The following is a 13,599-nucleotide window of genomic DNA, read 5'->3' as shown; positions in this document are numbered from 1 at the left end:
TTAGAGCTTTTAGATATTATAGGCCTAATTATGTTGAGCACTGAATACAGAACTCTCAACAACTCTGCATACCAAGGTTTAAATATTTTTCAAAAGTTACTGTCACGACTTTTCCATTGCTAATTTATTTTTATTTATTGGAGTAAAGTGTAGGAGAGAGAAAAAAAATGAAAATCATAATATTGAAAAATACTCTGCCTGCAGGACACTGACACTGCAGGTCAGATTTTCTATTGGCATTTACCAGAAGCAACAAAGAGAAACCAATCAGTGTATGAGAGATGAGAATTATAGCCTTCAGGACTGTAAACACAAAAGGCAACAGGTAACACATGAACCTCAATCAAATCAATGTTTTCACATTCTTTAGTAGTCCCCCACAGTGATCTGCTTTCACTGGTTCAGAAAAAAATACATATATTAAAAATTAAATAACACTTCAGTGTCCATCACAAAGATTTATATTTTGCTGTAAACAATTTTCTGCCATTTGCATTGATGAAGTCCAATGTGAGGCCAGAGGGTTCTAGATTTCTTATTGGTACTGTAAATAATTTTTCAGAGACAGAGGCAAAGGTAGAATTTCTATGTCATGCAGGCGGTCTCTGCCAAGAGCAAAACGTATTGATCTTCGGCACAAGTCCATTAAAGGCAGGGGTTCCGCTGGAAAAACAGGAGAAAGAAAAGAGAAGAAAACAAAGGGTTAATTTTCCAGCATCTCCATTTACAGACAATGTTTTGTTTATGAACAGAGATTCTGTATTCTATTGATCAGTCACAAAAATAGTAATGGTATTGGGAAAACCTTTGTATCTTGAGGCAATTAAGATAATCAATAGAAGCCAAGGCAAAATTTTTTACATTTCACCCATAGTAAGGGGCTGCAAAGTTTCACACCGAGCTTCTTTATCTGCAAGGTTTAAATCAATAATGCCAAACCACTTTTCAGGCTGCTCTATCAAGCATGAGAAGTCACTATATTTCCAGATCTCAAACAAGACAGGGAGTTTCTACTGTGTTTATAACACAACATTCATCATTTTGTGTTAACATGAACTACACTGGCAACTTCTGACCTTTACATCCTAGCTCCTTCTGCATCTTAGGAACTGGAAATGGCACTCAGGGGTAACCCAACTTCTCAGCCAACAGTGCTTTTCCTACAACACTCTCTCAGCCCTTCTTTCTAGGAACTCCTTTGGAAGAAAAAACTAAACAAAACACCCTCTAAAGTCTAGAGGAAACATAACCTTTTCATCTGTGAATAAATTAGTGGAGGAGGATTTGGCTGACTGGAAGGCAGAGTGTGTGTTCCCATATGTATGCACACAAACACCCCTGAAATATAAACATCTTCAGATGTCCTAAGTTCAATTTAATCAAAGTGAATTAAGTATCTGCTAGAAATGCCTCACTGATAGCACTTAAGACTGGAGACCCAACTCTGATCCCAAACCATCACACTCCTGGCCTGCAAAGCTAGCACAGAATTGCAGGAACACCATAACATTTCCACCTCGTAGTAGCAAGAATCATCTCTGTGACTGCAGTGCTGGCAATGGAAATCCTGTTGCCACAGGAGCTGGAATAAAGCTGTGAAGTCTTGTACCAGTTACTGCTATCTTTAACAATTTCAACCAGATGGATTTTGTTGCACATGCTGGCTTAAAAGGGTAAGAACTTAAAGGAAACTTTTCTTCTTTACATGATAAAAAACCTTACTAGCACTCTCAAATGGAGGGGAAAAAAAGTATTGTGCCTATATTGTAATGACAACATTTTATAAACTTGACAGATTTCTTACAAGTGCTCAACACTGTACAGCCCTCAGTGGTTTTATCAACATCTGTTGTATGAGCCATGTGCAGATTTACACACACTGCCGAGTGGAAGGCATCCCCTCATGGCAGGGGGGTGGAACCAGATGACCTTTAAGGTCCCTTTTAGGGACCATTCCATGACTTTATTCTGTAATTCTGTGTTAATCCATCTATCTGTTAGCTGATACTTTTAAAACTACTTGGGAAAAAAAATCATTACAAAGCACAAAATATCCAATTCGGGACTGGATTTATACGCTAGAATTGTCTGCTCTGGTGACACACCACCGACTTAATGGATTTTCCATCATTTATCCCAACATCACATTTGATTTGTGTCGTCCACAGTTCACTATGCTATTTCCTCAAAGTGGCTGCAAAAAAGCTTAGAAAGCATTCTGAAAGACTAAAACCCTTTTTTAGCTTATAACCACTTCAGTGACTTGATATGGAGTCTTGACAATTCACCTCATTGATAATTTTACCTATTAAAAATTACAAAATAAGAGCTCTCATGTTCCATTAATAAAGCAACATTTTCTCTGCATAGGTGATCTTAGTTTTAATTTTTTCCACAGCAGAATTATGGATCTTAAGGGATGAAGCTGTGAAATTCATTAACCAGGATTAATAAGCAGGAGCAAAAATAGCTCATGAGTTCTGGGACACAGAATACAACACATCTTACAAGGCTTACACCATAAACAACAATTTTCTGAGTATCTTCCCACAATCTCTGAGGTCCCATTAGGAAGATATAAAATGAGGACTAGGAGTGTTTAAAGCCATTAACTGACCATGTGGTCTCTTTTTTTTCCTAGACAAAGGAATATGTAAAATGTAACCATCTGTGCAGCCAGGCACAGTGTTAATCCCAAACTTCAAAACACAATTTAAGGAAAGGTTAAATTATTTTTCAAGCTTGAAATGCTAAATGAATGACTCCTGTCTCACTTCTACAGGGAGTTTTCAAATGCTGAAGAAAATGCCCTCAAGTGTTTGCAACAGCTGCTAAATTGCACATACTAAATGTGTTTTTGCAACTTGAAAATTGAACTATATTCTTTTTATTCTACCCGACAGCAGTTCAAACCTACAACACATTCAGAACAGGTTAGTCCTACAACACTAAATAAAAATTATGTTTTCTGGGGTGCTGGCTGGAAGAACTTGAGAAAAAATTGTAATAATAGCATTTTAAGTTAAAAGTGTATGTAGCTGTGCATAGTCCTAAATGAATGAAAATTAAACTCAGAAAAAGAAATAATCTGGGTTTTGAAACAGTTTATGGAACAAAGGTAGAACTCTAAAGTTAAAGACTGACAATTCTCAGGCAGCCTAACTTGACAGAACTATTATTAACCACTTGGTGTGTATCATAATGCTGGCACCCCCCTTTCACCACATCTCACATTTTCACGACGTATTTCACAAAGCAGGAATAAAAGTACCACGAGTAACTCAGCCCTTCCAGAGGGGAAAGGACTGGTTCAAGCTGATGATGTTGCCATGCCAGCTGAAACACACACACAGACTCTGTGCACCCAAAACACTTCACAGTACATTCAAATATTCAAAGCATACTTCAAAAATGCTGTTTTCATTTGAGGTCATAGAAACACTGCTGAGAACAGTCTAATAATGTAAGAGATGGGAAGATGAATACTCTGAAGACACATCATTAGCTTTAACTTGGCTACAGAAAAAACCTTTTTTTCACACCTCTAAATATTTATCTTTGAAAAACTTTTAAATTCAGGGATATTAACTGTATGTCAGAACATCCCACTAATTCTAATGCATATGAGGTGTACCAACAGTTGTATTTTTAAAACAACCCCCGATGGATTGGAACTGGAACATTCAAGGCCCCCAGAAGAACCTGAACTAACTATTTTTCCAAAGTTATGTGAACTCCAGTAAAGTCCCTGCCATTAGGAAAAAAAAAAAAAAAAAAAAAAAAAAAAAAAGAGGAATGAATTGTTGAGCTGGAATGCAAAATTGCAAAGAAAACATGATTCACAAGAATGGCTCTTTGTACTAAATTCCCAACCAGGCTAAGAAACCCAAGGTGAGACAGTCCAGGGCAGGGGAGCAAGCTCTGCACAGGAAACCCAGCGCTTCCTCTGGGCTGCAGCTCTTGGGTAACAGCTCCACGCCTGGGCCAGCCCAGCCACCTTCCTGAACACTCTGTATCCAGTCACCTCCTCAGCTGAAGTTTACTCTGAGACCTCTTCACCCAAAGGCAGCTCCTCATTTCTGCCACATTACAGAAAAGTATTTCTCAAGAAAAGAAAAAATGAATTTAAAAACTGCTTAATTGACGTGTCAGTTTAATTCCTGTGTCTCCCCTTTTGGCACCGTAGTTTAAAAAAAGGCCCATTTGCAAACCTTCCTTTCCATACTCCAGTCACAGCCAGGGGGACACTTTGGCAGCACAACCACAGCCACTCTTCTTACCTAGAGTTGCATTTCACCAAGAGGGCCACAATATAGCTTAAATGGCTATTTAACATAGTAGCTAATAACTTAAAAATAGCTTAAATATATATTTGGTTAATTACATTAATTAAAATAGCTATTGAGTAACGATTCAGCTGTTAATAACACAAAATAACTCTGTTATTATATATAGAGATACAGTCATTCCAATGGTGTCACTGCTGGGTTAAGGACAAAGGCAAAGAAATGTTTGTAACCAGACATAACCCTGCGCTTGTGAGCATTCCTCCAGTGCACATACATTTTTGAGAGCAATTTGCACATCATTACCAGCTGAAAAGTTCATTTAGTTTTGGCAACCTGTAGTTATTTAACAATCTGGCACTCCAGCAAGGCTGCCTCCTCTCTGCAAACAGGCTTTTGTAGTGGAGATAAAGTCATCGAGCAGCTGATAACACTAAATGTTATTAACTGCAACGTTACATACGGCTCACACAAAAGAGCAGCTCTTAGCAGACAACACTTATTCGCCAATGACAATACAAATTTTTGAAATAAATTTGTAAAGCTCCAACAGCACCTCACGTTCATGGCTTTCATTAATCTATGAAGAACGTATTTTTATCTCGTGTTATAAAAACAGAGATGATTGGGAGGGAGAACCACCATCAGCAAAATTAAAGCGGGATGAAAGACAAAGGGAAGTTTTCAGAAGAACTGATGTCACCAGAACTAAGGAAATTATTTTTGGTTTTAGTTATTTTATATACATGCCTAAGACACCAAGCTACTTTATATTTTGATAGTTTTGACCTTAAACTTATTAAAAAGCACTTCTTATATTCAGCAATCCATTTCCAATTGCTGAAAGGCAGTTTTAAAGTCAGATTAAAAAAAAAAACCTTTAAAAAAAGCCCTAAAAAAAACAGTGCTAGAAATGTGATTGCACACCATTAAATAAGTGAAGGACATCTCTCCAGTCCTAACTTTGCTCTTCTCAAAAGGGATGAGCTAGCTCATTAAGGAGCTGAAGCCACAATGCCTCAAGAAAGGGAATGTAAAGTCTTGCAGAAGTGCTGCATGCCTGGTGCACAGAGAGGAGTCTGGAAAGGAGGGAAAAGCAGGATGCCACTGTTCATATCCTGATGCCACTATTTATGTCCTACCTAGTGTCATGGTTTGACACTGGCCAAATGCCAGGCACCTACAAAAGTCATTTGCTCACCCTCTCTGCTACAGTTGAGCAGAGGAGAGGGAAAAAAAATTAATGAAGGGCTCATGAGTTAAGGACCGGGAAAAAATACTCAAAGGGCAAAACAGGTTCAAATTTAAAGGTATAAAGTAAATTTATTATTAACAGAGTCATAGGAGGATAATGAGAAGTAAAATAAGCCTTTTCCCTGCCCTAGCCCCTTTTCTACTGATAGTGCAGGAGGACAGGGCATGGGGGTTTTGGTGAGTTCGTCACTCAAGATCTGTTTGCTCAGAGGAGTCTTTCTTCTGCCATGCTGTTGATGCCAAGATTTTTTGCCTTTTATATACCTTTTATATACCTTTTATATAACTTTTATGTATCCTCAGTATTCTTAGCATGTGTACCTGTAATTCCTTAAGTCTGATAAATTAGCATAGTCCTGGTATTTTATTAGACCAGGAAACCAAACATCCTAAAGGACTTGTAGTAAGAGAAAATAGGAAAACCCTACACTATCTTGGGAAACCAAGGTCCTCTCTAGAATATGACCTGTAAACTAAGACTCTGCCCATCCAGGGGGGAATTCCTCAGATGCAGGAATATCACACCATTCATCCAGGCCTCCCATTGGGGCACCCTTGTTAGATATGCTAATCTGTAAGGTCTATAAATTGTATACGCATTTGTGGCGCATCCCACCTTAGCAAAACGGTGCACCCTAAGGATCCTTGTTAAAATACTGAGGTAAAAACCCCTTATCCCTTAGCCGGGTCTGGCTCTCAAAAAAGATCAGGAAGAGGTATCACTATGGGGTCACCCCCTGAGGCAAATAAATGGTCTTCTCAAAACTGCTGTGGTGTGGGTCACTTATCCATGGGGCTCAGTCTTTTAAGGACAGGCTGCTCTGGCTTGGAAGGAGGGCCCTCTCTCTCCATTCAGGTCACCCACTGGATCCACTGGATCACAGCTCTCTGGCATCCACCTGCTCTGGTGTGGTCACTCACCTATAGAGAGTGGATTTCTCCATCCCATATTGGACCTCATGGATTACAGGGGGACAGTTTGTTTCACCATGGTCCTCGCCAAGGCCTGCAGAGGAGTCTCCGCTCTGACCCTTGGAGCACCTCCTTGCCCTCTTTTTCCATTGACCTTGGTGCTGCCATGTTGTTTTCCCTCCCATGTCCTCAATTTCTCTGACTAGAAGAAAGACTGCTGTCTGTAGGTGCCGCTGCCAACAGGTTCCACCAGTTCACAGATCCTTGCAGGATCCCACAGCGCCGATCTTGTCTAAGCTCATGTCAGGGAGTCGCTCGCCGTGTTTGCGCGGCGCTGGCGCTGTTTGAAGCCTCTCTTCGTGCGGGGCGCTGGGAAGGAGGAGCCTCTGCTGCCAGCCCTGCCCTTGTGCCCACAGCAAGGCTGGCTAGGGGTGGCCAGGCAGGCAGGCTCACCGTGAGCACACTGAGATGGGGGTGGCTGTGGCCCATCACCACAGCCTGCATTGGGATGGCCCTGGTGGTGGCACCTCTCCCCCCCGGAAAAAACTGTGTTGGTGCTGTCTTGATTTTCTCCTTAACTGTGTCATCACAGTGGCATTACCAACCTCTCTAACTGGGCCAGCAGCATGTCCATCTTCATAGCTATCAAACATTGGCTGTGTCAGACATGGTGGGAGCTTCTAGCAGCTTTTCACCACTTCTGTGGGTATCCCTGCCCACTAAAACCTAGGCTGTGCTGAATCAACACACCTGGGCACAAGGTTTTCTTTATTTTCTGTACTTTGTGGCTATTGCCCTCTTCTCCTTCCTGCCCCCTAGTCTTCATCTCTGTAAGTCAGCAGCACTCCAGTTTGCCCAGCACTGCCTTACATTGCTCCACTTTTACCTCATACTTTGAAGATCAGTGAGCATCATGATCTTCAGAGGGAAGGTGTCCCCCAGAGACTGATCCCTTGCCAGGAATGTGCTCCAATGTGGACACAAAGCATCAGTCTTACACTGGGTCTCATGGGACTTCCACATCCAGAAAGTGGGAAGTGAAAGCTTTTCCAAGGCTTGTCAGCACACAGCTGATTGTCTCCCTGCTCTGAAGGACAATCCCCTACCAGGGCACCCGAGTGCCCACAGTACGGACTGCAGTATGCTTTTGTTAAATTCTTTTTCCTCAATTTTCATCCCTCCTTAATTATTAAGACACCTGCTAAGAGGTAATGTGGCCTAAGTGCTTCCATTAGGGTGATTTAGAATATGCAGAAATTTTTAACCACCATTTAATTATCACACACAATAAGCACACAAATATATGTAAGCCAGGAGTTTTCCTTCCAACCTTTGTGTCAAAGCCTAATTATTGCTTTAATTTTACACAGTACAGACCAAATTCTTTCCAATGCATAATAGGGTACATAAATACACCCCTTGTGACATATTTATGGCTTCCCTGATGCAACTGATGGAAAATTTGAGTTGTGTTCCTCAAACGGCACAATCTAGAGAAAGGAAATTGCAAATAATATATTAAAGAACACAGGCTATGACCAGCCATAAAAAATGCTAATAAATCTCCTAACAGCAATGGAAACTCGGACAAAGGATAACACTTATCTATTTTCCCCACAGATGTCTTTAAGCTCTGCAGCCTAAAGCAGTGAAGCACCTTAGAAATCATATTTAAATCACCGTCCAGGCAATGCAGAGCAATCACCTCTCTGAAGAATTCTGCAATCCCAAAGGGCATGGTGTGATTTTCAGGAGAACATTGACATTTTTCCCAAAGTCACAGGTTTATCCACCCCCTTGCCTCCCACTGGCAGCACCTTCCCAGCAGCTGGCAGCTTTACACGTGTCTTCCAAAGCTCAGGGGTGGCAGATGGGAGATTCTGTGTTATCAGGCACGGCTGATAAGGAGACACTGTCTCCAGCAGCTGTCTGCCAGCACAAATAAAGCTTTGTGCTGTCCACACCCGCCCTTGCTTTTAGCAGGCCCGGTGGGGAAGGTGAAATACATAAAACACCACAAACACCGCCCTGTGTTTGAGCTCACCCGCATCCCACAAAAATTCAGCACTTGAAATTTAATATGTTAAAGGGAGAAAGGAAGGCAAGAAAGCTTGAACAGAGGGGAGGACTCAAGGGTAACCCTCCTCCCCCCATCCTCCCCTGCATACCTTGGGCTGGGAAGGGAGAATTGGTTTATAGGTTTATCTTTTAAGTGTTAAATGCAGTTAAGGGCAGTTCAAAACTTGAATCAAGCAGCATTTAGCAGAATTAAGCTGAAAAAGCAGCAGTGAACAAGCAGATATTCTGCACCATCATTTATTTCCAGTTAATGCTCTCCAGCTGTGCCTTCTTGAGAGGAAAATGGTTGAAAAGCAGAACAGAATGAAAACAACCAAAACCAAGCCCCGAAGCCAGTGGCTGTTGCATTCAAGTAGAGATATTATAAAAGAAAGGCCTTATAAAATCAAGCCTTGCTGTGCTAAATTACCACCAAACCAACTTCCCATGTGAAAAATCATAAGAGTGAAAGCAGTTAACACAACAAGCTATTCTAGTAAGAGAACCATTTACACCTGTAATAACAAAAGATCTGTCCCATGAGAATCTACTAAAGAAAAATGTAAACATCTGAGTAAAACAAAAAGTCTTAGCATATACACACAAAACACCTTTTAACCAATGAATTAAGTGGCAAGAAAACTACTAGCCAATCAAAGTTAAACACAAAGTCTGTAAAAACTATATAAAAATAAGTTATGTGAATAAAAAATAAGCTTTTCTATATAAAGAAACTGAGTCCCCTCTGCTTATTACTGCAACAAGTGGCCTCTTGTTATGGGTTGGATAAAGAATCTGTCCTTTAAGCACAAATACACAGCTCCATGCAATGTGTTTTTTGCAATTCAGAGTTTGAAATCTCCTGGGAGGTAACCATGCAAGACTCAGGACAACTTATCCTGACTCAGGAACACCAGAGCCTAAATTCAATTAATTCAACATAGGCTTAAAATTCTCTCCTAAAGATTTCAATTTAGTAGGTTTAAGCATAGGCCTAAACACTTATCATATTGGCGATAGGAATGTTCTTAGAAAAGTAATTTGTCTGTGTACATTTGTAGGAAAGCTGTATTTATAGCCATACACATCTATACCTGCAGCAAGCCCTCTGAGAAGCTCCTCGTGGTCTCTAATAGTTCTTACCCTCTAGGTAGGTTTATGATCCACCCAAAAAGGCCCTCACCCACCACATTTCATATGAAGAACAGGCACAGTACAAAGTGTGGCCCAGGCCAAATCTACATGCACACCTTATTGTGGAAACTCACCTGAAAATCTTCTTTTCTGAATTACAACTGCTAATTTAAACATACATATGCATCATAATAATCAAATTTCCACCACCAAAATCAAGTGTATAACTCATATTTTAAAATTCTTTACTACATTATTTCTACAGTTTGGATTACTAAATTGTACTGCTCTGATTCAGAAACTGTAAAACAGTCATATAATAAGAAATTGTAACAGCAAACAAGGGACTTTTTTTAAAAAATGCAGCAAACTGTGTAATAAATTTGTTCTGCCATATCATGATAAATGTGCATGGTGACAAAAAGCACAGGCAAAAACAGTAGCCACTTCCCTTCTGAAAGAGAGAGGACACATGAATTCATTCCCTATGTGCATCAGGAAAATGCAAATAAGGAGGATGGGCTGGAAAGATTTCCTTTCTGGCCTCGATTTGTTTGCTCTTCTCCTCCCCTCAGATACTTCCACATTTCAAGCTTTGCTCTTGAACACAATGTGAAGGTAAATTGGGACAGTTGCTTCAGTGATGATTTAAATGTTCTGTAGTAGCAAAGACACCAAAAATTAATAGACACTCTTTAAAACCAACAAACAAAACCATGTGCTCGACATCAGAGATGAGCCTAAGCTCCAACCACAGGCTCCCTGGCTCCTCCCTGATCAATCTTCCCCAAATTCACCACATTGAATACTTTATAGCTTTTAATCTCAGAAATACATTTATCACCATTAAATTCACCTTGTGTGCCAGCCCATAAAGAGGGAGTTAAAATATATGAAGGTGCGAGAAGATTAAAGCTTGGATGAGAATTTCACTGAGTAGATGCACTGAAGTTCAAAGACAACGTTGTTCAGGGGTTATGGACAGATTTATAGAAAAGGTAATAACAGAAAAAGTTGAAGGAAAGTTCAGGATTCAAGGACAACCACTGCAGACAACTACTGCCAACAGGTACCTGCACACTGTGAGCAACATCCTGACTGAAACATGCTGAAATAATTCCCTGTATTTTATCTCTTCATGAGATGTGCTTCACAAATGGGCATATAAAATAGCACACATAGGTACACATCTATAACTGCCTTTATGGCTGTGAACAAGTCCTTATTGCTCAGGAAAGGGGAAGAGGAAGTCGAAGATATTTTTGGTGAACCTCCTCCAATTCCTTTAATTCATTTACACATTTCTGCCTTAATAGCATGACAGCAGATGAGGAGATTTCTTGGTGGGAAACCTAATCATACTGATTAAAATATCCTAAAATTCAAATTTGTACATTTTCACAGCTGTTCTTAAATAATTTTTTTATTTTGGGTTAGCTAATCAAGGATGAGAGGGGGAGAGGAAAAAGGGAAGAGATGAATGAGAAGCATGCAAAGAACCAAAATGTTGGTTCTATGTGCTGAACCCAGTGGGTCCCTGGTTACCTGACTGCCCCCTCTACCCTTCTCCCATTTGCCTCTTTCACTAGCTGCATTTTGTGTGACGTATTCATTGTGTGGGGCACAATGTACATGTGTTTTCACCTTTTCTTGTACTGTGCCCATCATGCTGGAGCCTCCCCACAATTTCTCCACACTACCACACTGACATAACACACCCTCATTCAACATTTCCACTGCTTACAGCTCCCTTTCTCAGCTGGAACCTCTCACAATAGTTTCCTGTGTGCCTGTTTAGTATTACACCAAAGCTGTTTACCCTAGTTAGCAATTAAATTGATTCAAAGCATCTTTTGCACCACACCACAGCTTTCTTTAAAGTTTCACCATATTGACAGGGTAACAGAACTGATGACTCACCTACTTATATTAGTACAGATTGTGCTGAGCTGTTTAAGACTATTAAATTTGACTACATTCCTCGTATCATTTTTACATGACATTTTCTCAACTACTTCAATTTAAATTACCCAGAGGCTCCAACATATGCAGATTTTCTCAAACCAAGCGAAAAAATTACAGCAGCATGTCATTTAAATTTTAATGCAGTTGTATACAAGCTAATGATCTCTAGTGGAGATTTACAAACAATGGACCTGACTCATCACTTTATTATTCTAGTTTTGGTATTAACAGAATTACATTGGAATAAATCTGGAGCCATGAAGTTGCAATTAAGCTCAATATAATGAATTTGATCCCATTAGTTTAGTATCATTTATATTTTGGACTTGTTGAAAGTGATTTTTTTTCTCAAGCACCATAATCTTCACCAGCAGTAAATGGTTACTGGATATGATCTGAATTATTTTCATACTGAATTTAGGATTTCTCATTGTTCCTGGCATGCAAACACAGCTGATGCTCTCTGAACACATTTCTAAAGCATTCCGTTTGAACACAAATACACTCTCACAGCACAGACAGAGCACACAGGGCTGCCTCCACTCACCATTGTGCAGCTCTCTCAATCACAAACTCTTGTTACCATCTTTCATCGCTGGCAAAGCTCTGTCTGAAATACCACACCCCTTTGCCCCACCTACAATCAGCTCTCCTGCCATGTCATCTTACAAACCCATTTTCTGAGAAATATGAGTGTGGAAAGAGGATTTCCATATTATGCATTCTACAGCCGCTGTATGAGATGTATTATCACCCCCAGGCCTCTGAAGCACCAGCACAAATCCAGTGATGGGATGGGAGAGATGAGAGGGTAGGTGGGCTACAGAGTGATTTGCCCACTGAAGTGACTTTTTTTGTTCCTAGGCATGTGGGGTAGGGGGATACAGAATGAAGACAAACATTAAATTCACAGAAACACCTCCTGCAATTTCACACAGGATTCCTAGAATCTGAGAGCCAACTCGAGTTTTGCTCACACTGAATTTCTTCACCTCTAGGGCAGAATCAGTGAGCAAAACTTTCCTGTTTTTGGTCCTTCTGGGTACATGGACAGCAGGAGCCCCCTCTGAGCTGCCTTCTCTGGCCAGCACAGCTGACAGGGGGGTGGCAGCTGGGATGGACCTGCTGTCATTCTCCAGCCGTCCATCAGCCCACTCCTCACAACTCTGCTAAATATATTTTAAGAACTCGGCCTGTAGGCTAATACCACTCACGACTTCTCCCTGTCCCCTGCGGCCCACCAGATCCAGCCAACACATTTCCTTGGGATCTCTCAAACTCCTCACAATGACCCTCCCCCAGGGGCGCTCACTTGTTGCTCCAATGAATTCAGGCACAAAGGGGAGAGCAGCAAGGAATGACCAGGGGGACATTAACCCCAGCCCTCTCCTCCTCACACATCTCCCAGCTTCACACTTGTTCCTTCTGTCCCCACTTGTGGTTTTAGGGCCACCATCTGCACAGAACCCCCAGGTATAAGACCCGGAGGGGAAAGGCAGGAACAGCTGAAGCCCTGGGTGCTGTGGCTGTGCTCTGGGGTTGCTGCTTCTCACTGATTCATTAGCAAACACACCCTGTCCATAAACAGCCTGTTCCAGCTCGCTCTGCCCCAGCTGCCAGCTGGCAGCAGATGCACAGGTGTAAATGAAAGCGTCATTTGGCCTGCAGGAAAGCTATTATGAACAAAGATTTATCTAGAATTTCAGGTCCCAAAGTCAATCTGTGAGGCTGGCAATTAAAAAAGGCATCTGGGAACAACAAAGCAAAGCTGAGCAATTCACCCACCTCTTTCATGTACCTGCACACCTGACTTCTTTAGGAAAGGGAATCTCATCCACCCACTAATACAGCTGATAACAAATAAAAAACTAAAATGAAAGAAACTGAATATGTATGAAAAACCTTACCACAGTTGCTACGTGTTTGTGTTTTCAGATTCCTGAAGGCATTCAGGCAGGAGCTTGAGGCACTCAACTCACTATAAACATGT

General features: G+C 41.0%; 1 protein-coding gene across 10 annotated transcripts in view; it reads right to left on the bottom strand.

The window, feature by feature from the left end:
• Positions 1 to 443: 443 nt before the first annotated feature.
• The window catches only part of SPSB4 (splA/ryanodine receptor domain and SOCS box containing 4), a 156,947-nt gene continuing 143,791 nt past the window's right edge, over positions 444 to 13,599 (bottom strand). For all 10 annotated transcript variants that reach the window (XM_064386047.1, XM_064386048.1, XM_064386050.1 and 7 more), the window contains one exon: positions 444 to 663. In XM_064386047.1, the coding sequence (XP_064242117.1) occupies positions 536 to 663 (128 nt within the window). In that variant the 3' untranslated portion in view covers positions 444 to 535. The remainder of the gene's footprint in view (positions 664 to 13,599) is intronic.

This window comes from Passer domesticus, chromosome 11 (assembly GCF_036417665.1).
Source record: "Passer domesticus isolate bPasDom1 chromosome 11, bPasDom1.hap1, whole genome shotgun sequence".
NCBI classification, from domain to species: domain Eukaryota; kingdom Metazoa; phylum Chordata; class Aves; order Passeriformes; family Passeridae; genus Passer; species Passer domesticus.
Note: the sequence above shows the minus strand (reverse complement) of the source record. Positions and strands in the feature narration are given on the sequence as shown.